The sequence below is a fragment of the Silurus meridionalis genome, chromosome 6 (assembly GCF_014805685.1).
Source record: "Silurus meridionalis isolate SWU-2019-XX chromosome 6, ASM1480568v1, whole genome shotgun sequence".
Classification (NCBI taxonomy): domain Eukaryota; kingdom Metazoa; phylum Chordata; class Actinopteri; order Siluriformes; family Siluridae; genus Silurus; species Silurus meridionalis.
The window spans coordinates 32,546,560-32,566,404 of NC_060889.1; the positions used below are offsets into that span (position 1 = coordinate 32,546,560).

At 42.8% G+C, this 19,845-nt stretch overlaps 1 protein-coding gene across 1 annotated transcript in view; it reads left to right on the forward strand.

The window, feature by feature from the left end:
• wnt9a (wingless-type MMTV integration site family, member 9A) overlaps nucleotides 1-18,543 on the forward strand; it is a 23,950-nt gene extending 5,407 nt beyond the window's left edge. The window contains exons 2-4 of the mRNA XM_046851313.1: nucleotides 11,175-11,434; nucleotides 11,907-12,169; nucleotides 14,576-18,543. Coding sequence (XP_046707269.1) covers nucleotides 11,175-11,434; nucleotides 11,907-12,169; nucleotides 14,576-15,043 — 991 coding nt within the window. The 3' untranslated portion in view covers nucleotides 15,044-18,543. The remainder of the gene's footprint in view (nucleotides 1-11,174; nucleotides 11,435-11,906; nucleotides 12,170-14,575) is intronic.
• The last annotated feature ends 1,302 nt before the right edge of the window (nucleotides 18,544-19,845 follow it).

Consider the following 19,845-nt stretch of genomic DNA (forward strand, 5'->3'; position numbering starts at 1 on the left):
GCGGAAACAGGAAGTGACTCATTAGTGACCTCTTCTGTGACCTTTGATCTGAATTCGTGACATCATTCAGATCACAATGAGAGAGCACACACACACACACACACACACACACACACACACAAAGGGATATGATATGTACACGCAAATATGCAGGGATATGATATGTACACACACAAACAAACACACATACACACACACACTACTTTGCTTATTAGCTACATGTCTCACTCTGATGATGTCATCGCATGTTTACGGTTCAGAGTTTTCACCCCATAGCAGGATGTGGAGAAAATGTAGCTTCTTCATAGCGCACAATCTTACACAACACTAACACACGCCCCTGGGCAGAGCTTACGTCGTGAACAGCCAATCACATTGCTGCAGCGTGACTCACTGACCAGCAAAGACAACATAGCTTAGTAGCAATAGAATAGTGAAAATTTGTCACATGATGTAGTGATGTAAGCTCTGCCCTGTTTTCACTTCAGAACCGTTAGCATTAGCGGACATTATGAAGCCTTTTGGCGTACTCAACCCCCCATCCCCCACATCTGCCATTGTTATGGGTTTGACTTAGACAGCTGTGTGTGTGTGTGTGTATGTGTGTGTTTGGGGTCAGCAGTTGGGGAGAATGATTGACATGTGTTTGTGAGGATAGGGGAGGGGCATGGGTAATCATGTAGCCCAGGTTCTGCCCACACACTTTACACTAAGCAATAACAGCCTGCTAAACTACTAGCATGCTAATACTCCACAGGCTGAGACACGTTAACAGACACAAGCTGGGTTTTGAAACAGAACTCGCTAGCTAGCAAGCTGCAAGGCTAGCAATTACATTTACATGTAACAAAACTGAGGGTGCTTCTTTTATTCACTACATGAATAAACACTACACTAGCATGAAATACTTCCATTCAATTCAATCAGTTAGCAAAAAGCTAGCCATCTGGCACAAAGGTAACTATGTGCTAAAATTCAGCTAATTGAGTTGTTCAGCATTTACCTCATGTTTCCAGCTAAATAACTAGCAAGCTAGTGTGTGCATTTCCAGACGTCTTTGTTTCCCCACTGTAGCAAGGATTAGCTGTGGTTAATGTGGGTTTTCATGTAGTGTGTGTGTGTGTGTGTGTGTGTGTGTGTGTGTGTGTGTGTGTGTGTGTGTGTGTGTGTGTGTGGGGCTTCATTTTTGTGATCTCACTCCTCATTCAAGCAGCATAATGACTCTAAAACACCAATTTAAAAGTCGTTAATGTTAATTAACTGCTATCAGGAAATCCCAGCACCAACCAGACACAGATTTTCTACGAAAAACATCACTAATGTTGTAGTGTCAGTATTGAACCCAGTTATCATTACCTGTCTAGTGTCAGTATTGAACCCAGTTATTATTACCTCTGTAGTGTCAGAATTGAACCCTGTTATCATTAACTCTGTAGTGTCAATATTAAACCCTGTTATCATTACCTCTCTAGTGTCAGTATTAAACCCTGTTATCATTACCTCTCTAGTGTCAGTATTTAACACGGTTATCATTACCTCTCTAGTGTCAGTATTAAACCCTGTTATCATTACCTCTCTAGTGTCAGTATTAAACCCTGTTATCATTACCTCTGTAGTGTCAGTAATAAACCCTGTTATCATTACCTCTGTAGTGTCAGTATTAAACCCAGTTAATATTACCTCTGTAGTGTCAGTATTAAACCCTGTTATCATTACCTCTGTAGTGTCAGTATTGAACCCCGTTATCATTACCTCTGTAGTGTCAGTATTTAAAATGGTTATCATTACCTCTGTAGTGTCAGTATTGAACCCCGTTATCATTACCTCTCTAGTGTCAGTATTGAACCCCGTTATCATTACCTCTCTAGTGTCAGTATTTAAAATGGTTATTATTACCTCTGTAGTGTCAGTATTGAACCCCGTTATCATTACCTCTGTAGTGTCAGTATTTAACACGGTTATCATTACCTCTCTAGTGTCAGTATTAAACCCTGTTATCATTACCTCTGTAGTGTCAGTATTAAACCCTGTTATCATTACCTCTGTAGTGTCAGTATTTAACACGGTTATCATTACCTCTGTAGTGTCAGTATTAAACCCTGTTATCATTACCTCTCTAGTGTCAGTATTAAACCCTGTTATCATTACCTCTGTAGTGTCAGTATTAAACCCTGTTATCATTACCTCTCTAGTGTCAGTATTAAACCCTGTTATCATTACCTCTGTAGTGTCAGTATTAAACCCTGTTATCATTACCTCTCTAGTGTCAGTATTAAACCCTGTTATCATTACCTCTGTAGTGTCAGTATTAAACCCTGTTATCATTACCTCTGTAGTGTCAGTATTAAACCCTGTTATCATTACCTCTGTAGTGTCAGTAATAAACCCTGTTATCATTACCTCTGTAGTGTCAGTATTAAACCCAGTTATCATTACCTCTGTAGTGTCAGTATTAAACCCAGTTATCATTACCTCTGTAGTGTCAGTATTAAACCCTGTTATCATTACATCTGTAGTGTCAGTAATAAACCCTGTTATCATTACCTCTGTAGTGTCAGTATTAAACCCAGTTATCATTACCTCTGTAGTGTCAGTATTAAACCCTGTTATCATTACCTCTCTAGTGTCAGTATTTAACCCAGTTATCATTACCTCTCTAGTGTCAGTATTTAACATGGTTATCATTACTCTGTAGTGTCAGTAAAGTCGCAGGTGTTTTTTCAGATGTTTCTGTGCCCAGGCACTGTTAAGATTCTCTTGAGATTTCACTCTGGAGATACCTTTCAGGAACAAGGTTCCTCATCCTGTTTTTGATGTTACACCTAAGAGTGACACTAGCAGTCTGATGCTGAGATCACATGACGAGTTAGTGTCTGCTTGAAATCATGATCCATTCTTAGGTCCTTGTTGTGAGTCTGTGGCGACGAATTCAGAGTGGAATAATCATTAAACTCCTTATTCTAGAAAACGAGGTGTTAACAAGGAAATGGTCTCCAGGTGCTGCTGATAGATTGTGGGATGTCTCTCGTGGTCCCTGACTCGTGATCATCCATGTTCTGGACATGCAGGTGTTTGTCAAATTTACTTACGTGCATTAAAGTGTATTTGTGTGGTCTGGCATGAAGAGTGATGTAGCACGAAACTGCAAAACCTTTCCCACATGTCAGATAGCAGTGACAGGGAAATCCAATCATGTTGTTCCCACCTGCACCATTACAACCTATTGTGGTTAAGAATGAACTGTTCGAGTTGATTGTGTTGGCCCCCTGCCCAAGACATGCTCCGGGAAATTGTTATTTGTTAACCCTCATGTCTGCTGCCACCTGGTTTCCAGAAGCTTTTCAAAGTGCACACTCGAGTCTAGGACTGCCGTCAAACGGTGGATGAATTCTGTACTACGTTTTGCCTGCCCATATCTATACAAACTGATCACGCTTAAACTTTATGTCCCCAGTTGTTTTCTCGGGTAGTTTGAGATTTGGTGCCAGGATCCTCACTCCAGACTGGGTATCTTGCTCAGATAACCAACAAATTCTGTTTTGTTTGTGGTTCTAATAGTTGCCCTGACTGCAGGGGGGATTATTCCACCTTCTCCAGAGGTTGATGGTCTTCACCTTGGTAGAAATTGTGCACCTTCTTTTCATTCATCTATCTCTGAGGTATTAGTTGGGAGGTTTGCCTACCATTTTACATGAAGAAATTAGTGCACTAAATTGAAAGATTCCCAGGTTTATTTTCTGATGATCCCCCTCAAACCATGGTAGGTGTAGATGATTATGCCCTCATTATGCAGCATACATACAGAGCAAACCGAATTAAGATAAGCAATTATCAGGAAAGAAACTGCATACTGGAGTAAACCTGGACTACCTGCCCCAATGTAAGCCCTTGGTGTTCTCCTTGTATTTTAGTGCCCAAGGAAGGTTCCTTCTTTTGCTTCTGAACAGATTAGAGGAAAGTGAGTGCTTTACCTAAACCTGCTATATTCTTTCTTCCTGGAATGGAAGAGTGTGTTGACTCTGACTAGGTTTAAAACTAAGCTGGACCTTCTGAAAGGTTACTTGCAAATGCCCTCACACCTTATGTTTCTGTCTTTGCTACCACAGATACCTTTCTCAAGTATACAGTCATAGCTTTTGGGCGCTGGATTCCTTGGCTTCACAGGTTGATGAACCAGGTGTTGAGCAGGTGATTGTATTCTGATTCTTGCGAAGAGCACATGAACCTTTATCAAGAATTCACAATAATGCTCCCTTAGAAATAAACTTGGATAAGTGAATTTTGGCAAGGAGGTTGTCGCTTACAAGAGGACGACCATGACATGGACCACCCAGGGGGTTACTTTTCTAAGAAGTTTCTGGAACACTACACTACAGTACCACTGAGAAAAACAGTACCACTTGCCTTGCTGTTGACTTTACAGCATTTTGATGTCCATGTTTTAACTCTTTAGTCTTTTTGCATCACCAGCCAGAGGTGATGCTTTGGGCCCCGATTGTTCAAGGGTTTGATTTGGTCATCACACATAAGAAATGTGCACTAAATATTATTAGTGTTAGAACTTTTTGGTTGATGTTGTTTTTGTTAGGGTCACACTTGTGTAAAAGTGTGTTACAATCTGCAATATTTCTCAGGTTGTATTGCAATGTATGCATTGTTTGTATAATTAGTCTGTGTAGACACTATTTCTGATTCCAGCTTGGGCATTCCTGCACTTTGTCCTGATAATGCCATGCCTACCTGCAATTGTAGAGCAACTGTAGATACAGTGCCCCTGAAGCACAGAAGGTTAAGGGCCTTTTAAGGGTTAAGACTGGCAGCTTGGTGATTTTGAGGTTTAAACCCACAACCTTCTGATCAGTAACCCAGCGCTTTAACCACGGAGCTGCCACCTCAAAGTTGTCTGGAGGAAAGTTGTCTGTCTTGTTGTGTTTTCTTTTGTAGGTAAAATAGGGTTCTCAAAAAAAGTATTCTTGTTGGGTATTTTGGTCTGAGTCCAATCTGAAGTTTTTTTGCATGTATCTCCTTTTTTATGCTATAAAAGTGTTGTGCTTTATTTCTTTATTGAAAACCTAGACTGGCTCGTAACAGTACCGGGAGTAAGAATTGCTCATTGTAGTGTTTGTATTGGTAGTTTTATTAGTGTCAGTGAAAGAAGTATTACTTTAGTATTGCCTTTTTTTGTTAAAATTGTCAGTACTGGAAATAATACTTTATTATTAGTACTTTAGTACTTCATTATTGATACTGGTGGAATTGATCTTTAGTACTGATACTGTTGGTACAGTCTTAGTCTTGTTAAAGCTTTTGTTTTATATTATTAAAACTATTAACATAGAATTAATAATACTTTGCACTACTTTGCTGTCAGTATTTTTAGCATTGGAAGGGGTTCATTTTAGGTATTGTTTTCTCAAAAGGTTGTCGGTGCAATTAATATCAGAAATAGTTATTTCTGTTTAGCATTTGTTGTGTTAGCGCAATAGTTATAGTGTAGTTAGTAGTTAGTGTTTGTACAGTTTTACAGTGTTAGTACTTTGACTTCAGTATTAGTATTGATTTCTGTTATTGTTGTCAGTTCTTTTAGTATTAGAAGTGTTAGTACTTTTTTAATATTGGTACTATTGTTTTTATTACAGTAGCTATCAAAAGTTGACCCCTAGTCGTTTTGTGAATTTCCCTCTTGGATAAATAAATTGTATTTAATAAAGTAGTCAACAGACACATACATGTTTCTTTTGTTTACTGGGTAATGTAACGACCTGAGAATTTCTTTTGACCGAACAAATCTATAAATGTCCAGATGTTCCACTTTATTTTCAGTGAAAAATCCTCCATTAGCATGAAGAACAGTTTCACACTCTCAGCATCCGGACAGCTGAAACACTTTGCCGTGTCTCCTATAAAACTCAGAAAAGATGTTCTTCACTAGATGGAGATTTCTTCTTCATCCCAGAGCAGTTCAGTAGGATTGAGGTGCGGTGACTGGGCAGGTGGTTCATGATAGATATCACTCCAGACGTCTGTTTACTCTCTAAATAACACGTACAGAACTCAGACGTGCACTTCGGCTCATCGTCTTGTTGTACGGTGAAGTCGCTTCCAACGAGCCGCAGTCCAGACGGAACTGCAAGGTGATGAAGTGTGGAATGGAGACATGTTGGTTCACTTTCACTTTCCAGAACCTCCCTGCCCATAGCGCTATGCTATTTGTGTTATTGTGTTATACGTTGTGTAATAAAGTGTGTTTGTGTGGTTATTGTGACGAGTGTATACAAGGTTCACATGCTGTAAACACACGTCTCTTCCCCAAAAAAGTGTCATTGACACTGTTAGCAAAAGAAGGAGGCTGCACTGAGCAAACAGCCATGAAGAAGAAAGATTAGCAATAAGTGAAGATAAGCACAGATAATGTAAACCATCATTGTTATAGCTTCCTGTCATGCTAGGTGTGTTACCGTGGCAACGTCTAAAACATTAGCACGGACAAATGATTCACATCACTTGTGTTCATTTACACGGTTATGAGGAAATACGTGTGCAAGGGATTGAGTGAACGTGAGAACCCTGGCAACATGACCAGAAATGTCTTTCTTGTAGCAAAGTGTTCAGTGACCAATCAGAGTTGTGTGTGTGTGTGTGTGTGTGTGTGTGTGTGTGTGTGTGTGTGCAATGACATAAGGCTGAGATTTTTAGAGCTAGGTCACTGTCTATACTTAACATCCCAGAAATGACAGGAGAACGCAGTGTGTGTGTGTGTGCAGACGCTCTGGCACAGGGACGCCATTCGTGACAGTGTTGACATTCTCAGTTATTCATCATCAGCTCAGTGTGATATTTTCCACAGGACCCGTTTGAGAGCAGCTCATTTTTAGAATGGTACTGATTTGAACACTTTCTCCTGACCATCTCAGTAGCTGCTCCGGGACACCACCGGTCATCATCACCTGGTACACTGAGGTCTGGATGAAACCCAGCTATGTATTCAAAGCTGTAGCTGGAGACTAACTATAGATCGGTGTGAAAGATGGAAAGTGTTGATGATAAGGCTTGTAAGGTCTCTTCCTTTAGAGATGGAGTGGTAGAGGATAGAGGAATCAGTGATAAGGAGGAAGGGATGCATGGAGCAGTGTGGATCAGTAGATGATGGAGGGATCAGTAGAGCAGAAGTAGAGAATGGAAGAATAAGTTTTGCAGTAGTAGAGGATGAAGAGATGAGAGTTGGAGTGGTAGAGGATGGAGGGATGAGTGGTAGAGGATGGAGAGATGAATGTTGCAGTGGTAGAGGATGGAGACATGAGTGGTAGAGGATGGAGATATGAGTGGTAGAGGATGGAGAGATGAGTGGTAGAGGAGGAGGGATGAGTGCTGCAGTGGTAGAGGATGGAGAGATGAGTGGTAGAGGATGGAGAGATGAGTGCTGCAGTGGTAGAGGATATAGGGATGAGTGGTAGAGTATGGAGATGAGTGGTTGAGGATGGAGGGATGAGTGCTGCACTGGTAGAGGATATAGGGATGAGTGGTAGAGGATGGAGAGATGAGTGGTAGAGGATGGAGAGATGAGTGCTGCAGTGGTAGAGGATATAGGGATGAGTGGTAGAGGATGGAAAGATGAGTGGTAGAGGATGGAGGGATGAGTGGTAGAGGATGGAGGGATGAATGCTGCAGTGGTAGAGGATATAGGGATGAGTGTTGCAGTGGTAGAGGATAGAGATGAGTGGTAGAGGATGGAGTGATGAGTGTTGCAGTGGTAGAGGATGGAGGGATGAGTGTTGCAGTGGTAGAGGATGGAGGGATGAGTGGTAGAGGATGAAGGGATGAGTAGTAGAGGATGTAGGGATGAGTGTTGCAGTGGTAGAGGATGTAGGGATGAGTAGTAGAGGATGTAGGGATGAGTGTTGCAGTGGTGGAGGATGGTGGGATGAGTGGTAGAGGATAGAGAGATGAGTGGTAGAGGATGGAGGGATGAGTGTTGCAGTGGTAGAGGATGGGGGGATGAGTGGTAGAGGATAGAAAGATGAGTGGTAGAGGATGGAGCGATGAGTGGTAGAGGATGGAGGGATGAGTGGTAGAGGATAGAGGGATGCTGCAATTTGAGACAATTGAGCTGCACTGCAGGGCCCTTAAGCAAGGCCTCTAAACCCCCTCACAGTGTGTAGTGTGAATGTTGCTGTAGTGTTTTACAGTGTAGAAGGATCTAGAAGTGGTGAATGTGGTAGAGAAACCCGTGTGGTAGTTCCTCTGTCGTATCCTCTGAACATTAGCTGATATTTTGAGAAAATGAAAACATGAACACACACTTTCTCTCATTGCTCGCTAGTTCTTAACTGTATATTCCTGACCCTGTGGCATTGTGGGAAAAAGGTTGATGTGCTGAAGTGTGGGATGGAGCGTTCAGCCCGAGGGGGTAGGGATTAGCGACTCTCTGCCTTCTCCAGTTCTACAGCAGCTTTTGTGCAGCAGATAGATGATGGACGTCACCTAGAAAGAACGAGCGAATAAAGGATGTGGCGATCCAATTTTTGTTCTCGGGTTCTGGCCTCAGGGTGCGAGCGCATCTCCATGTTACTCGCCGTCACGGATTCCACAGACACCTTCGACTCGTTTGTTTTGAGTAATGAAATGATGTTTGTCTCTGAACGTTGTCATGGTTCAGTCATGGACTCACCACCACCATGGGTTTGGGAATTGTTTGGATTAACACGAAGCGCCTGAAATACCTTCATCATAGTCGTCATCTCTTTGCAGAGCGTATCTCATGCACCTTCCCCGTAACTATAATAAATACCTGTAACTTTCCACGTACCCTCCAAACCCCCAAGTTGTGACTTGCCTGATTTCTGCTTCGAAAATTTTGTCCCTGTGGTCAAAGCGCAGGAGAAAAGCAAACAGCCTTTTCTGGGAGGAAAGAATGTAGAATTTAAACTCAAGCTTAGACAAGTCTTGTGGGTCTTATTTACAGTGTGGACCATGAAGGACAATCAAGAGTAGTGTGAAGCACTCCACATTTCCATGTGGAGAACCATTCCATGTTGGTGTTAAGCAGCGGATTGATCAGAAAGCTGATGTACATCTTAGGTCTCGGTTGGTTTTACTGGTAGCTACCTGCTTCCACAACGAGCCGGGAGCTGGTTATTTGGATACAACAGTTTTGTGTATAAAGAATAAAGACGTTAACCAAATTGTATTTCGTTAGATTTACACATAAATTTCAGCAAGAACAGAACATCTCAACGCTTTGATAGTTTTTGTCAAGGTCCCACTTACAGTGTGCTGCGTTACAGTCCTGATCCAATTACATATAAAAAATAAGGTTCATTGTGGAAAAAGACAATGTGGCACCTGGAATGTGTGGCTTTAAACCATCCACTTTAGAATCTGAGAGCAGCACAGACTAAGAGGAAGCAGGAAAAGTGGGGACATTACAAACAGCTAAGAAGGAATCTAGAGGCTTATAAAATAAAGCCACGAGAAAACGAGAAGAATGAAAGTAAAAAGTTTAAAAGGACATAATCATAGAAAGAAACTACAGACCTGTACACTGGCGAGACTCTAGATCAAAATCAATCTAGATGACTGAGTCTCTCTAAGATGGACAATATGGAAAAAAGGTGACCTGGAAACTAGGAAAGAAGGAAACTAAAGATATCCTGAGGATTATAAGGAAACTCACCAGGAAACTCAGGACCTGTAAACCAGGGGACCTGGAATTTCGAGAACACAAACTAACATGATTTAAAACAAGATTAGGATTGACTGTTTTATACGGCTAATAGCTATCAGCCAATGAGAACACAGTAGGCAACTTTTATCCAATCAGAATGCAGTGAGCAACTCACAGACAATCAGAAAGCAGTGAACTGCTCTCAGCCAATCAGAACAAAGTGAGGTACTCTTAGCCAATCGGAACGCAGTATACTGGAGTGATATTTTTGAAGAATTGTAAGTTTCCAAGGTCGGTTTCATATGTGAGTGTCAATACACTAGGCTGTGTAATACCCTGTGTGTGTGTGTGTGTGTGTGTGTGTGTGTGTGTGTGTGTGTGTGTGTGAGAGAAAGAGATTCCCATAAACTGGTTTCTCCACACAGCTGTGCGCTGGACGTGTAAAATTGACCCAGAATTACACATAATGAGCGAAAGGCGAGGCGTGTTGCTGAAGTCAAGCTGCTCTGGAAAACCTCAGAATGCCGGTCAGGGTTTTATTGACGCTCGCTCTAAAATAAACTGACACTGAGAGGTGTTAGGGCATCGCCCGCTCTGTGTGTGTGTGTGTGTGTGTGTGTGTGTGGTGCCAGAATTGTCCTTCCCTGTTTCTAAGGGGAACAACCAGAATAAACTGCAGATGTTTGAGGACTGGTTTGGACATCCGGGGTGTCCAAACGCATTCGTGTTCCTCGTATGAAGACGTGTTCCTCTGTTGTTCTGCACGCTAAGACACAAGCTTAGCGTAGATCATGAGGAAGATGAGGGTACGGTCAAAAACATAACAAAACACTGAAGTGTACAATTTGTTCTGAATGGTACAAAGTACAGAGAAGATGAAAGCTTGGAAGGACGTAACAAAGATCGCCGGTCTGTTTAGGGAGCGCACGTAGCTAGTATATGTAACTAGCCCAAAACGTTTGATGTGCTGCATTTGTGACAATATTAAACAATAAACGCTAACAACTAAGACAGTGAAATCAGACCATCACACCACCTTTCATTAAAACGATTCACTTTTCTGTGTGGTTCTGTGTCTTCCACTTGTTCTTGAACAAGTGTGTGTGTGTTGTGTGTGTGTGCGCTACATTCCTACAGGTGAATAAAGAGTGTAAAGAAGTGTATTAGCGCTCGCTGTGTTCTTACACACACACACATACACACACGGATTCCTGAGACGTGTTCGAACAGGGCGTGCTCACGGCGGTCCGGCTTAGCGCGCCGTCGCGCTGTGTGTGCGCTAATCTAACAATTACACTTCTCACCCTCCCGTCGCGGCGTTCCGATTGGCTAAGAGCGTGACAGGCGATAATTATACGTACTAAATACAAGCGATAAAAAGCATACACGTGTTCTTGTCTGGATGAGATGGCTTGCTGTCTAAACCATGTCCTGATTTCATTATTATCTGATGGTTGTCAGATGCCACCTGATGGACGCTGATTTGAAGGTTGTTTGTGTTGATTTGCAGGCTGACGGGGAATGAGCCCCTCTCCATCCTGCCCATGAGCTTCCAGCCCGAAGACGGACCAGCCAGGGCCCACTATAAACTCTGCGACCGGCTCAAACTGGAGAAGAAGCAGCGCAGGATGTGCAGAAGAGACCCAGGTGTAGCCGAGACTCTCATGGAGGCCATCAGCCTCAGTGCACTCGAGTGCCAGTACCAGTTCCGCTTCGAGAGATGGAACTGCACCTTAGAGGGGCGATACAGAGCAAATATATTAAAAAGAGGTGAGTGTCCAGGCTCATACTGGTTTCTGATTGGCTGAGAGCCTTATGTAGTTTCCCCGATTGAAAACCATAAGGCAGATCATTTGCATGTTCAGGTTGGAGATATTTCAAAACGCTAGGCTAGTTAGATTTAGAAGCTGATATTATATGCAGGTGTAAAATGGTAGACAGACTGAGGATCTGCTGCACAATGCTTTTAAGCTCATTTACATTTATGGCATTTGGCATTTAATTCATACAAACAAGCAGCTATAGGTTTAAGGGCCATTCTCAGGGGCCCAGGGTTGTGACTGGAATTTGAACCCATGACCTCCGGATTGAAAGCCTTAACCACAAAGCTAGCTCCTCCCACCCACACTGCAGCACTATCAAAAGGTAGTGAAAATGAGGTCCACAACACATCCAATTCAACTTGGAAGTCCATTTTGAAATAACTGTGTGTGTGTGTGTGTGTGTGTGTGTGTACACGCAGGTTTTAAAGAGACAGCGTTTCTCTACGCAATCTCCTCGGCTGGTTTGACCCATGCCATGGCGAAAGCGTGCAGCGCAGGACGGATGGAACGCTGCACCTGTGACGAGGCTCCTGACCTGGAGAACCGAAAGGCCTGGCAGTGGGGGGGCTGCGGGGACAACCTCAAATACAGCAACAAGTTCGTCAAGGACTTCTTGGGCAAGCGTTCCAACAAGGACCTGCGCGCCCGCGTCGACATGCACAACAGCCACGTTGGAATGAAGGTGGGTGTGGCCTTCATCAGACTTTCAGCCCTGAAATTCAGCCCTGCCTCTCGGCACCTAATGTTTGTCTGTCACGTTTCCTAGTCGATACATCATGTCTAGCGTTGAAAGCTTGATGTCTGACGCACTCGGCAAGAATGTTGCTGAACCTTAGCTAAAAAATCTGCCTCGTAATGGTGGCGCTGGAGATGTTGGGCTGTAAAATGAGCAGCTGTTTCTACGAAAAAAGGTTCTGTTTAGGTAACTTGATGACGTGAGGAATCATGCAGTGATCAGTCACCTTCTGTTTAAGACATAGAGATGAAATGTTGCCTGAAGACTTGTTTAGGTCTGTCTTCAATAATACTGTCTGGACATGTGATTTACATGGAAGTGGGAGCTCAGTGGTTAAGTCTCTGGGTTACTAATCAGAAGGTTGGGGGTTTAAGCCCCAGTATTGCCAAACGGCCACTCTTGTGGCCTTTGAGCAAGGCCCTCCAGGGGGCAGTGTTCAGGTGTGCAATATCATTAGGATATCAGTTAGAAAAGTCAGGTCCTCATGTGGGTGAAATGAAGTAAGAAGCTCTGGGGTGCTTTCAGCTTTCACACTTATTGTTCAACAGGGTTGGAGCTCTATAGCAGGAGATCAACCACACACTTCCAACCCATTGAAAGCAGATCTTCATACACAAATGTCCTGCTAGAACAGGTTTGGGGTCTCCTAGTTCAAGTGAAGACTTCCTACACAATTGTGCTAACAGTTTGGAGGAGATCCGCATATGGCTGGAACAATTCTTACACTTACGCTCATATGATGAGAAGTGAAGAGAGAAGTGGGTGAGATTTGGTTGTGAGATTGAGCTGTTTTTTTAGTTTATAATGTTAAAACGATTACACAAGCTCTAATTCGGGGGTCACGCTGCTCGGGCTGTGTTCCAATAACGTAGGTTTTTTATTTTATTTTTTTTTCGTCAGCTGCTGCACGAGGTCAACAATCGGTGTGTTAAATTCCTGCTCTGGTCTGAATGCTGCCAAGATTCACATTCATTTAATCGAGTGTTTAATTCAGTAATTTATTAAAGTGTGTAATGGACCACCGGTGTGTAGAAAGAGCCAAAATAAACCTTCAGGCCTGGCACTGTGTGTGTGTGTGTGTGTGTGTTTAGACTTACTCATATTGTTGCCATTTTTGTTTAAGCATGAACATAAATTACTGCAGTCTGGCTGAAGGATCTCGATCTGCTCTCCTCCTCCCTTCACCTCCACCTCCACCACTCCTCCTCCATCCATACCTCCCTCCCTCCGTCCGCCTGCCAGCCCACCCGGCCACCCGTCCTTCCATCCATCTCCGAGATAAAAGATTTACAGCGGCGTTCTGGTTTTTTTCTTCTTTCCCCCCGCCATGTTTGGGGTCAGATCCCATATGGAGCGAGAAGCGTGGAATGTGCTGGCCTCGCTTTCCCCTCGAGTCTTCACGCTGACGGTTCACATTTCGCTTTCCATTGTGCTGCATGTGCAGCTTTTCCAAATCCACCTCACACACACACACACACACACACACACACACACACACACACACACAGAAGAAGCACCTTCTCCCAGTGTTTTTTTTAAGAGTTCATGTTCTCACGAAAATGTTGAAACACACCTTGTGGTTTCCGTCGTCCCGTTTCCCCCAGACCCGAGCGTACATTCTTAGTGTGGGAAACCAGAACACACACTCCAGTGCTCCGGCTCACTAACGCGCAGCGAGCGACGTGACATGACGTGACGTTTCAATGTTACGATAACTTTAATTGTCGAGGGCTGGGAAAAATCCCTTTCTCGCTGCGTAATAAAGTTCATTCTGTTTCTGCTAAAATGGTGACGCGTGACCTTCTGGCCTTAGGATTATACCACACAGGATGGAGGAGCACTCCTGTGGAAATATGAAGAGACTCCGGTGCTTCACACCACATACAATTCCACACCATTATATGTCTATGGTTTATAATGCACTTTTAAAATGAAAAGTTTGTCGACACCCTGACCATAAGATTGGTATGTGTATCTTTTTGAGCACCCCATTCCATATTTACTGTTCCTCCACTCCACTCTTTCGGGAAGATGTTCCACTAGATTTTGTGGAGATCCATGCAGCCACAAAGGTGTTAGTATAGGCAGGTACTGATGTAGGTGTGGTGAGGAGGTTCCCAAGGTGCAGTCAGCGTTCACAGTCATTGTTCAAAGTGTCGGAATAGTAGATCTTCCACTCCAACACATATCTTCTGGCGCTGACTTTGAGAACAAACGTCCTGCTGGAGTAGGTTTGGATCTCCTAGTTCAAGTGAAGACGTTAATTGTGTGCCTCCAAGTTTGTGGACTGAAAAGTCCCCCTAAATGTATCCATATGGAGCATAAAGAATATGTTATTTTTTCCCTGTGCAGGTGATCAAGGTGGGCGTGGATACGACGTGTAAGTGCCACGGCGTGTCCGGCTCGTGCACGGTGCAGACGTGTTGGCGTCAGCTGGCGCCGTTCCACAAAATCGGCATGGTGCTAAAGCAACGCTACGAGACGGCGCTGAAGGTTGCCAGCGCCACTAACCAGGCGAAAGGCGAGGGCCAGCTGCCCAACGCGCCCCCTCGTGCCCGAGCCGAGCCTTTCTCACGCACCTCTGACCTGCTGCACATCGAGGACTCGCCCAACTTCTGCCAGGCCAGCGTGTACTCGGCGGGGACGGCGGCACGGAAATGCCACAAGGACAAGAACTGCGACGCTATTTGCTGTGGGCGTGGCCATAACACGCAGAGTCGTGTGCTGACCCGGCCGTGCCAATGCCAGGTGCGCTGGTGCTGCTACGTGGAGTGTAAGCAGTGCACGCAGAAAGAGGAAGTCTACACATGCAAGGGGTAAAAAAAACACACACCCCATCAACATTGCCATCATCACCAACACCAAGGACAACGAGGGTTTCTGAGCCTGACTGGAAAAGTGATGCACGGACTTCGAACAGGACGCTTTGGGACCAAAAAAAGTTTCTCTTTCTCCGAACAGAGGGATTTTAACTTTTTTTTGGAGAAAATAATTAGCAGGGACTTTTTTTTGTTTTTTCTTCGACGCTCCGGAAACCTTCAGAAAATGAATCAGGAGAGAAAAGGTGGTCCACGATCTCATACTTCATGAGACCATATACAAGCGTTTGTGTGTGTGTGTGTGCGTGTGTGTGTGCGTGTGTGTGTGTGTGTGTGTGTGTGTGTTTGCATGCTAGCATTATTAAACCAGAAAAAAAATCAGGACAGGGGTTGATTGAGAAGCACATACCTTCTTTACCCACACTACAGTGTGTATATGCAGCATGTAAATAGGATCAATTGTATTATAATTATTTTATATAGAAATATCTACAGATGTATATTCACACCACTTATCAACATGTAAAGAAAAAAAAATCTTTTTTTTTTGTTTATAACCACTAAGCACAGCCGTGTGCTCTTTACTTCAGAGTTTCATATAGTTTTATTTTTATTTTTGACAAGGCCCTTGCAGAAACATGGCGCAAAAATCCCCAGATCGTATTTTCTTCTTCGTTTATCTACGCTATCGACGTCCACGGAAATGGAAAGTCTTCCTTATGCTAGTCACCGGATCGCACTGTTAACACAGTGAGGCTACACACACCTTCACCTCCGCTGTCCTTTTCCTACATTTTTCTCTCTGAACGGAACGTGGAACAGTCGCTGCCGCGGTTTAACCCGAGGCTATAAAGCCGCTTTGAGTGTCCTACTGCCTCACGTGACCTACGTCATAGTTTTACATGAAGCTGAAGAAAACACCGCATTTTGGGGACGTGGTCTCAGGACGGTTTAGCAGAAGGATTATGTTTGGTGTAAGACGATACCGTGGACTTTTATCATTTGTCCGAATAAAATACATTTTTTATTCATATTATTCAGGGAATTGAGTAAAAAACCACTAATCACACCATCCATCGAGTCCGTATAGAGACTGCGTCCGGAACGCTAGCAAACATGGGCGTTCATTTACCATATACTCTAATGCTAACAAACAAGGGTGTTTTAGCAAGCTAGCAACGAGACTTTCAGATGCATCATTCACCTGAATGTGAACTGAATGAAGTACGCGCAAGGCTTTAAAAATGCTGATTGTAACAAGGAGACTAGCATTTAGGATGAAGCATTTAGGAAGAAGGCTACCATTTGGGACGTAGCCCTTGTCGTTAGCATGGGAAAAATTCTTTCCAAACAAGAAACATCTGTAATTGAGATGTGATGAAATAACTCTAGCCAACTAACCAGCACTAGCGGACGTGCTGTAATACAAACTGATCCCAAATGTTTTGAAGGTTAGCATTTTGAAAACACACACACACACACACACACACACACACACACACACAATCAGAAATGCGTTATACAGACCTGCCGGTGACGAACTTAACATGTTCGTAAATAAATATATCAGATTTTTACTTGTTTTTTTATATTTTCAGTACAATTGAACTACTGAATAAAAGCCCCCAGTTTAGCGAGACAGCACAGTTAGCGCACTGAAGCTATCACAGTATTTAAGGACTTAATGTGTATTTATAAACATATATCCAGATAAATAAAGTTGTAAATAGTTTTATGGTTATGTTCCTGTGGTGTAAAGACGAGAGTGAGGGGCAATGGGATGATGATTGAGAGCAAGGGGTGAGGGATGAGTGCAAGGGGTGTTGAGAGGCTGGGGGGGAGAGGCAAGAGCAAGGCACAGGGGGTGAGGGCGAGGGTAGGGGTAAGAGGAATGGGCAGGGGGCAAGCGTGAGACACAAGAGGTGAGGGGCGACGAACATGCACAGAGACTCCACTGCTAAAAGTAAGAAATCGCTAATAACAACAACGTGGCTATGCTAGTGTGGCTAATGTGTGTTAGCCATATTATTTAGCTAAAAATAAATTTATTTTTGTTTATTTTGCTAGCACGAGTTACCGAGCGCACACTCTTTCTTTCTGTTTTCTTTTCTTTCTATCGCTTACTATATGTTCCTGTATTAACTAATATGCTAGTTCACAGTTGCACGGTTTCAAATATTAGCTTAGCATTTTTCAATCGTTTGAGATTCATTAGCAAACTTGAACTTGGTTATTGAGTAAAAGTGCTACAATAGCATAGCAATAACTTTGAGTTTGCTTATGAATCTTTTTAGATTAGATTCCAAACGGGGAAAAAATGACTCTTTTTGTTTTGACTGTTTTGTGTGTGTGTGTGTGTGTGTGTGTCACATCATTTTTGAACCGAATTCCAGACTGTTTTTGCGAGGAGGACGCATGCTAATTAAACCCAACCTCGCACGCTACATGCAAACCATAATGGCAACGCTGAGGACATCGGTGTGCGTTCCTTTAAACCACAGCTGCACAAAACACACGTTAGCGTTTGCTAAACATCCTCATACGCGCACACACACACACACACACACAAACATTGAAAAAGTAAAAATGACTAATGTTGCTAATGATCACAGCAGCTAGCACTTTCCCACCAGGATACAGCAGCAGTCGCGTTTCAGTTTCTCACGCACGCGTGATTAGCATGACACTAACCTTGTCTTTCGTATTTTATTATTATTTTTTTAATCTGTAAAGAAACTCTATATTGTAGGGACAAACTTTTAGACGAATGATAAATTATTTGTTGGAAATGTTTATGAGCGCGTGTACATTTTGTACAGATGAAGATTTTTGTATCGTGTCTTTTTGTACCTTTTAATGGATTTTTTTTTGGTGGGTTTTTTCAGATTTTTTGGGGGAAGCTGTGTGTGTGTGTGTGTGTGTGTGTGTGTGTGTGTGTGTGTGTGTGTGTGTTTTAAATCACAGTGTAACTGTTAGATCAGCATGATGCCATTAAAGAATGATAACTGTGCTGTGAACGGTAATTGGACCCCTTTAGTGCACGTCATCACTACGGGGGACGTAAAAACATTCTCCCCAGGGAGGGAGTTCAACATGTAGCATTAATGTTAAGATCTGTCCATTAGATCTTTTTCAAGATTTGTCTCATTGATTTATACCCTAGATCTTGTTCCAAAATGTGTCCCCTAGATCTGTCTCCCAGCTCCAAGGGGTCCAGTCACTGTGCTCGTTCTCTCAGTTTGTGTTCAGTGATAAGTGCAATGCCACAGCTTTGTTTTCCCCGTTTAACATTTTCCTCTCTGGGGCAGTGGTGTGTTTCACTATCCACTATCTGTCGTGTCTTATTATGGGATGCTCAGATGATTTCCCTCTACCTCATGTGTATAGCCTGTAGGTATAAACTGATCGTGCGTGACTGGTAAGAATGTATTTAAGTTATTTAACTTCTTTGTATAACAAAGGCAAGAAAATCTAAAAAATATTAAATGGATTTTTAAAGAACTTTTCTCAGTTGTGGTGAACTTCATTCAAAATGTACCAAAAAACAACAAGGTCAGACCATTTAGAATCTTCTCCTTTCATCATTTTTCCTTTCAGACATTTTGATTTACGGTTTCCACAGAAGAAACGAGGTTTATATCGGTTTATATTAATCTTCACTACCAAATATGAGATTGGATTAAGACTGGATCAGGGACTGAGAACAGACCTGAAATTAGAACACGTGCAGAAACAACAATTGGACCAGGACTGAGAACAAAAGAGACACAGGAACTAGAGGCAGAGACAGAATTTGTACTGGAACTAAGACAAGACAGACCAGAGTTCAGAAAAAAACTGGTTAGGATCTGAGGATTTGGGACAGAATCAAGAGAAGTATCTTGATCAAATGGACTTGGCAGGGGACAAGAAGTGCGAGGTGAGAACTGATACCCATGTTGTATTATGTATACAGTATATCCAGGTGGGTGGCACAGTGGTGGTGGTGGTAGAACTTCCAGAAACATTCAGGTACACCAGACAACCAAATATTGATGGACATATAAGAGTTGTATAGTATATATTATAAGATCGGTATGTTCTTCTTTTTGAATGTCCCATTCCACATTTAGTCTCCATTTGCTGTTATAATGAGCTCCACTCTTCTGGGAAGATGTTCTACTAGATTTTGTGGAGATTCATTCAGGTACTGGTGTAGATGAGAAGTTAAAATAAACATGTGACCTGCAGGTGTTATGAGATCACATGGGCATCAGAAGGGTTTGTCACTTCCTGCATTCTACTGTTTCATTCCTTCCTTCAACATCTCACGCGACGGCAAAAGCAAATTACAATTCGAAATGGAGGAAATGAGGAAAAGGAAGTGTTCATCTGTCAGTGCTTTTTTCCTGTTTTGGACCTCAGGAAACAGACCATAGATGTCTGAGATCCAGCGGAGCAGACGTTCTAAATATAACAGGAAGAAATTAAAGACATTTTACTCCAGAATTAACATTTAGCATCATCTGTGTGAAGGCTTCATCCCAAATCCCAAAACAGGTGGAGGCGCAGGAATAAAGCTACACAATAACACTGTAAATGTAATGGATGTTATTGTAGAAAGCTGAACACTGGAAGATGTTGTACCTCGCTCTATATCACAAAGCGTTATTTCTATTTGCACTAAACGGAATGGTGGATGATTAAATCCGATGGCGTTGAAGGTAATAGGTGAGGATTCTGGGATTGAGGAGTGAACAGAGCTCACGGTTCACAGGGTTGAAATGGAGCAAAAACTGGCTTTAAAAAATATATAATAACCTT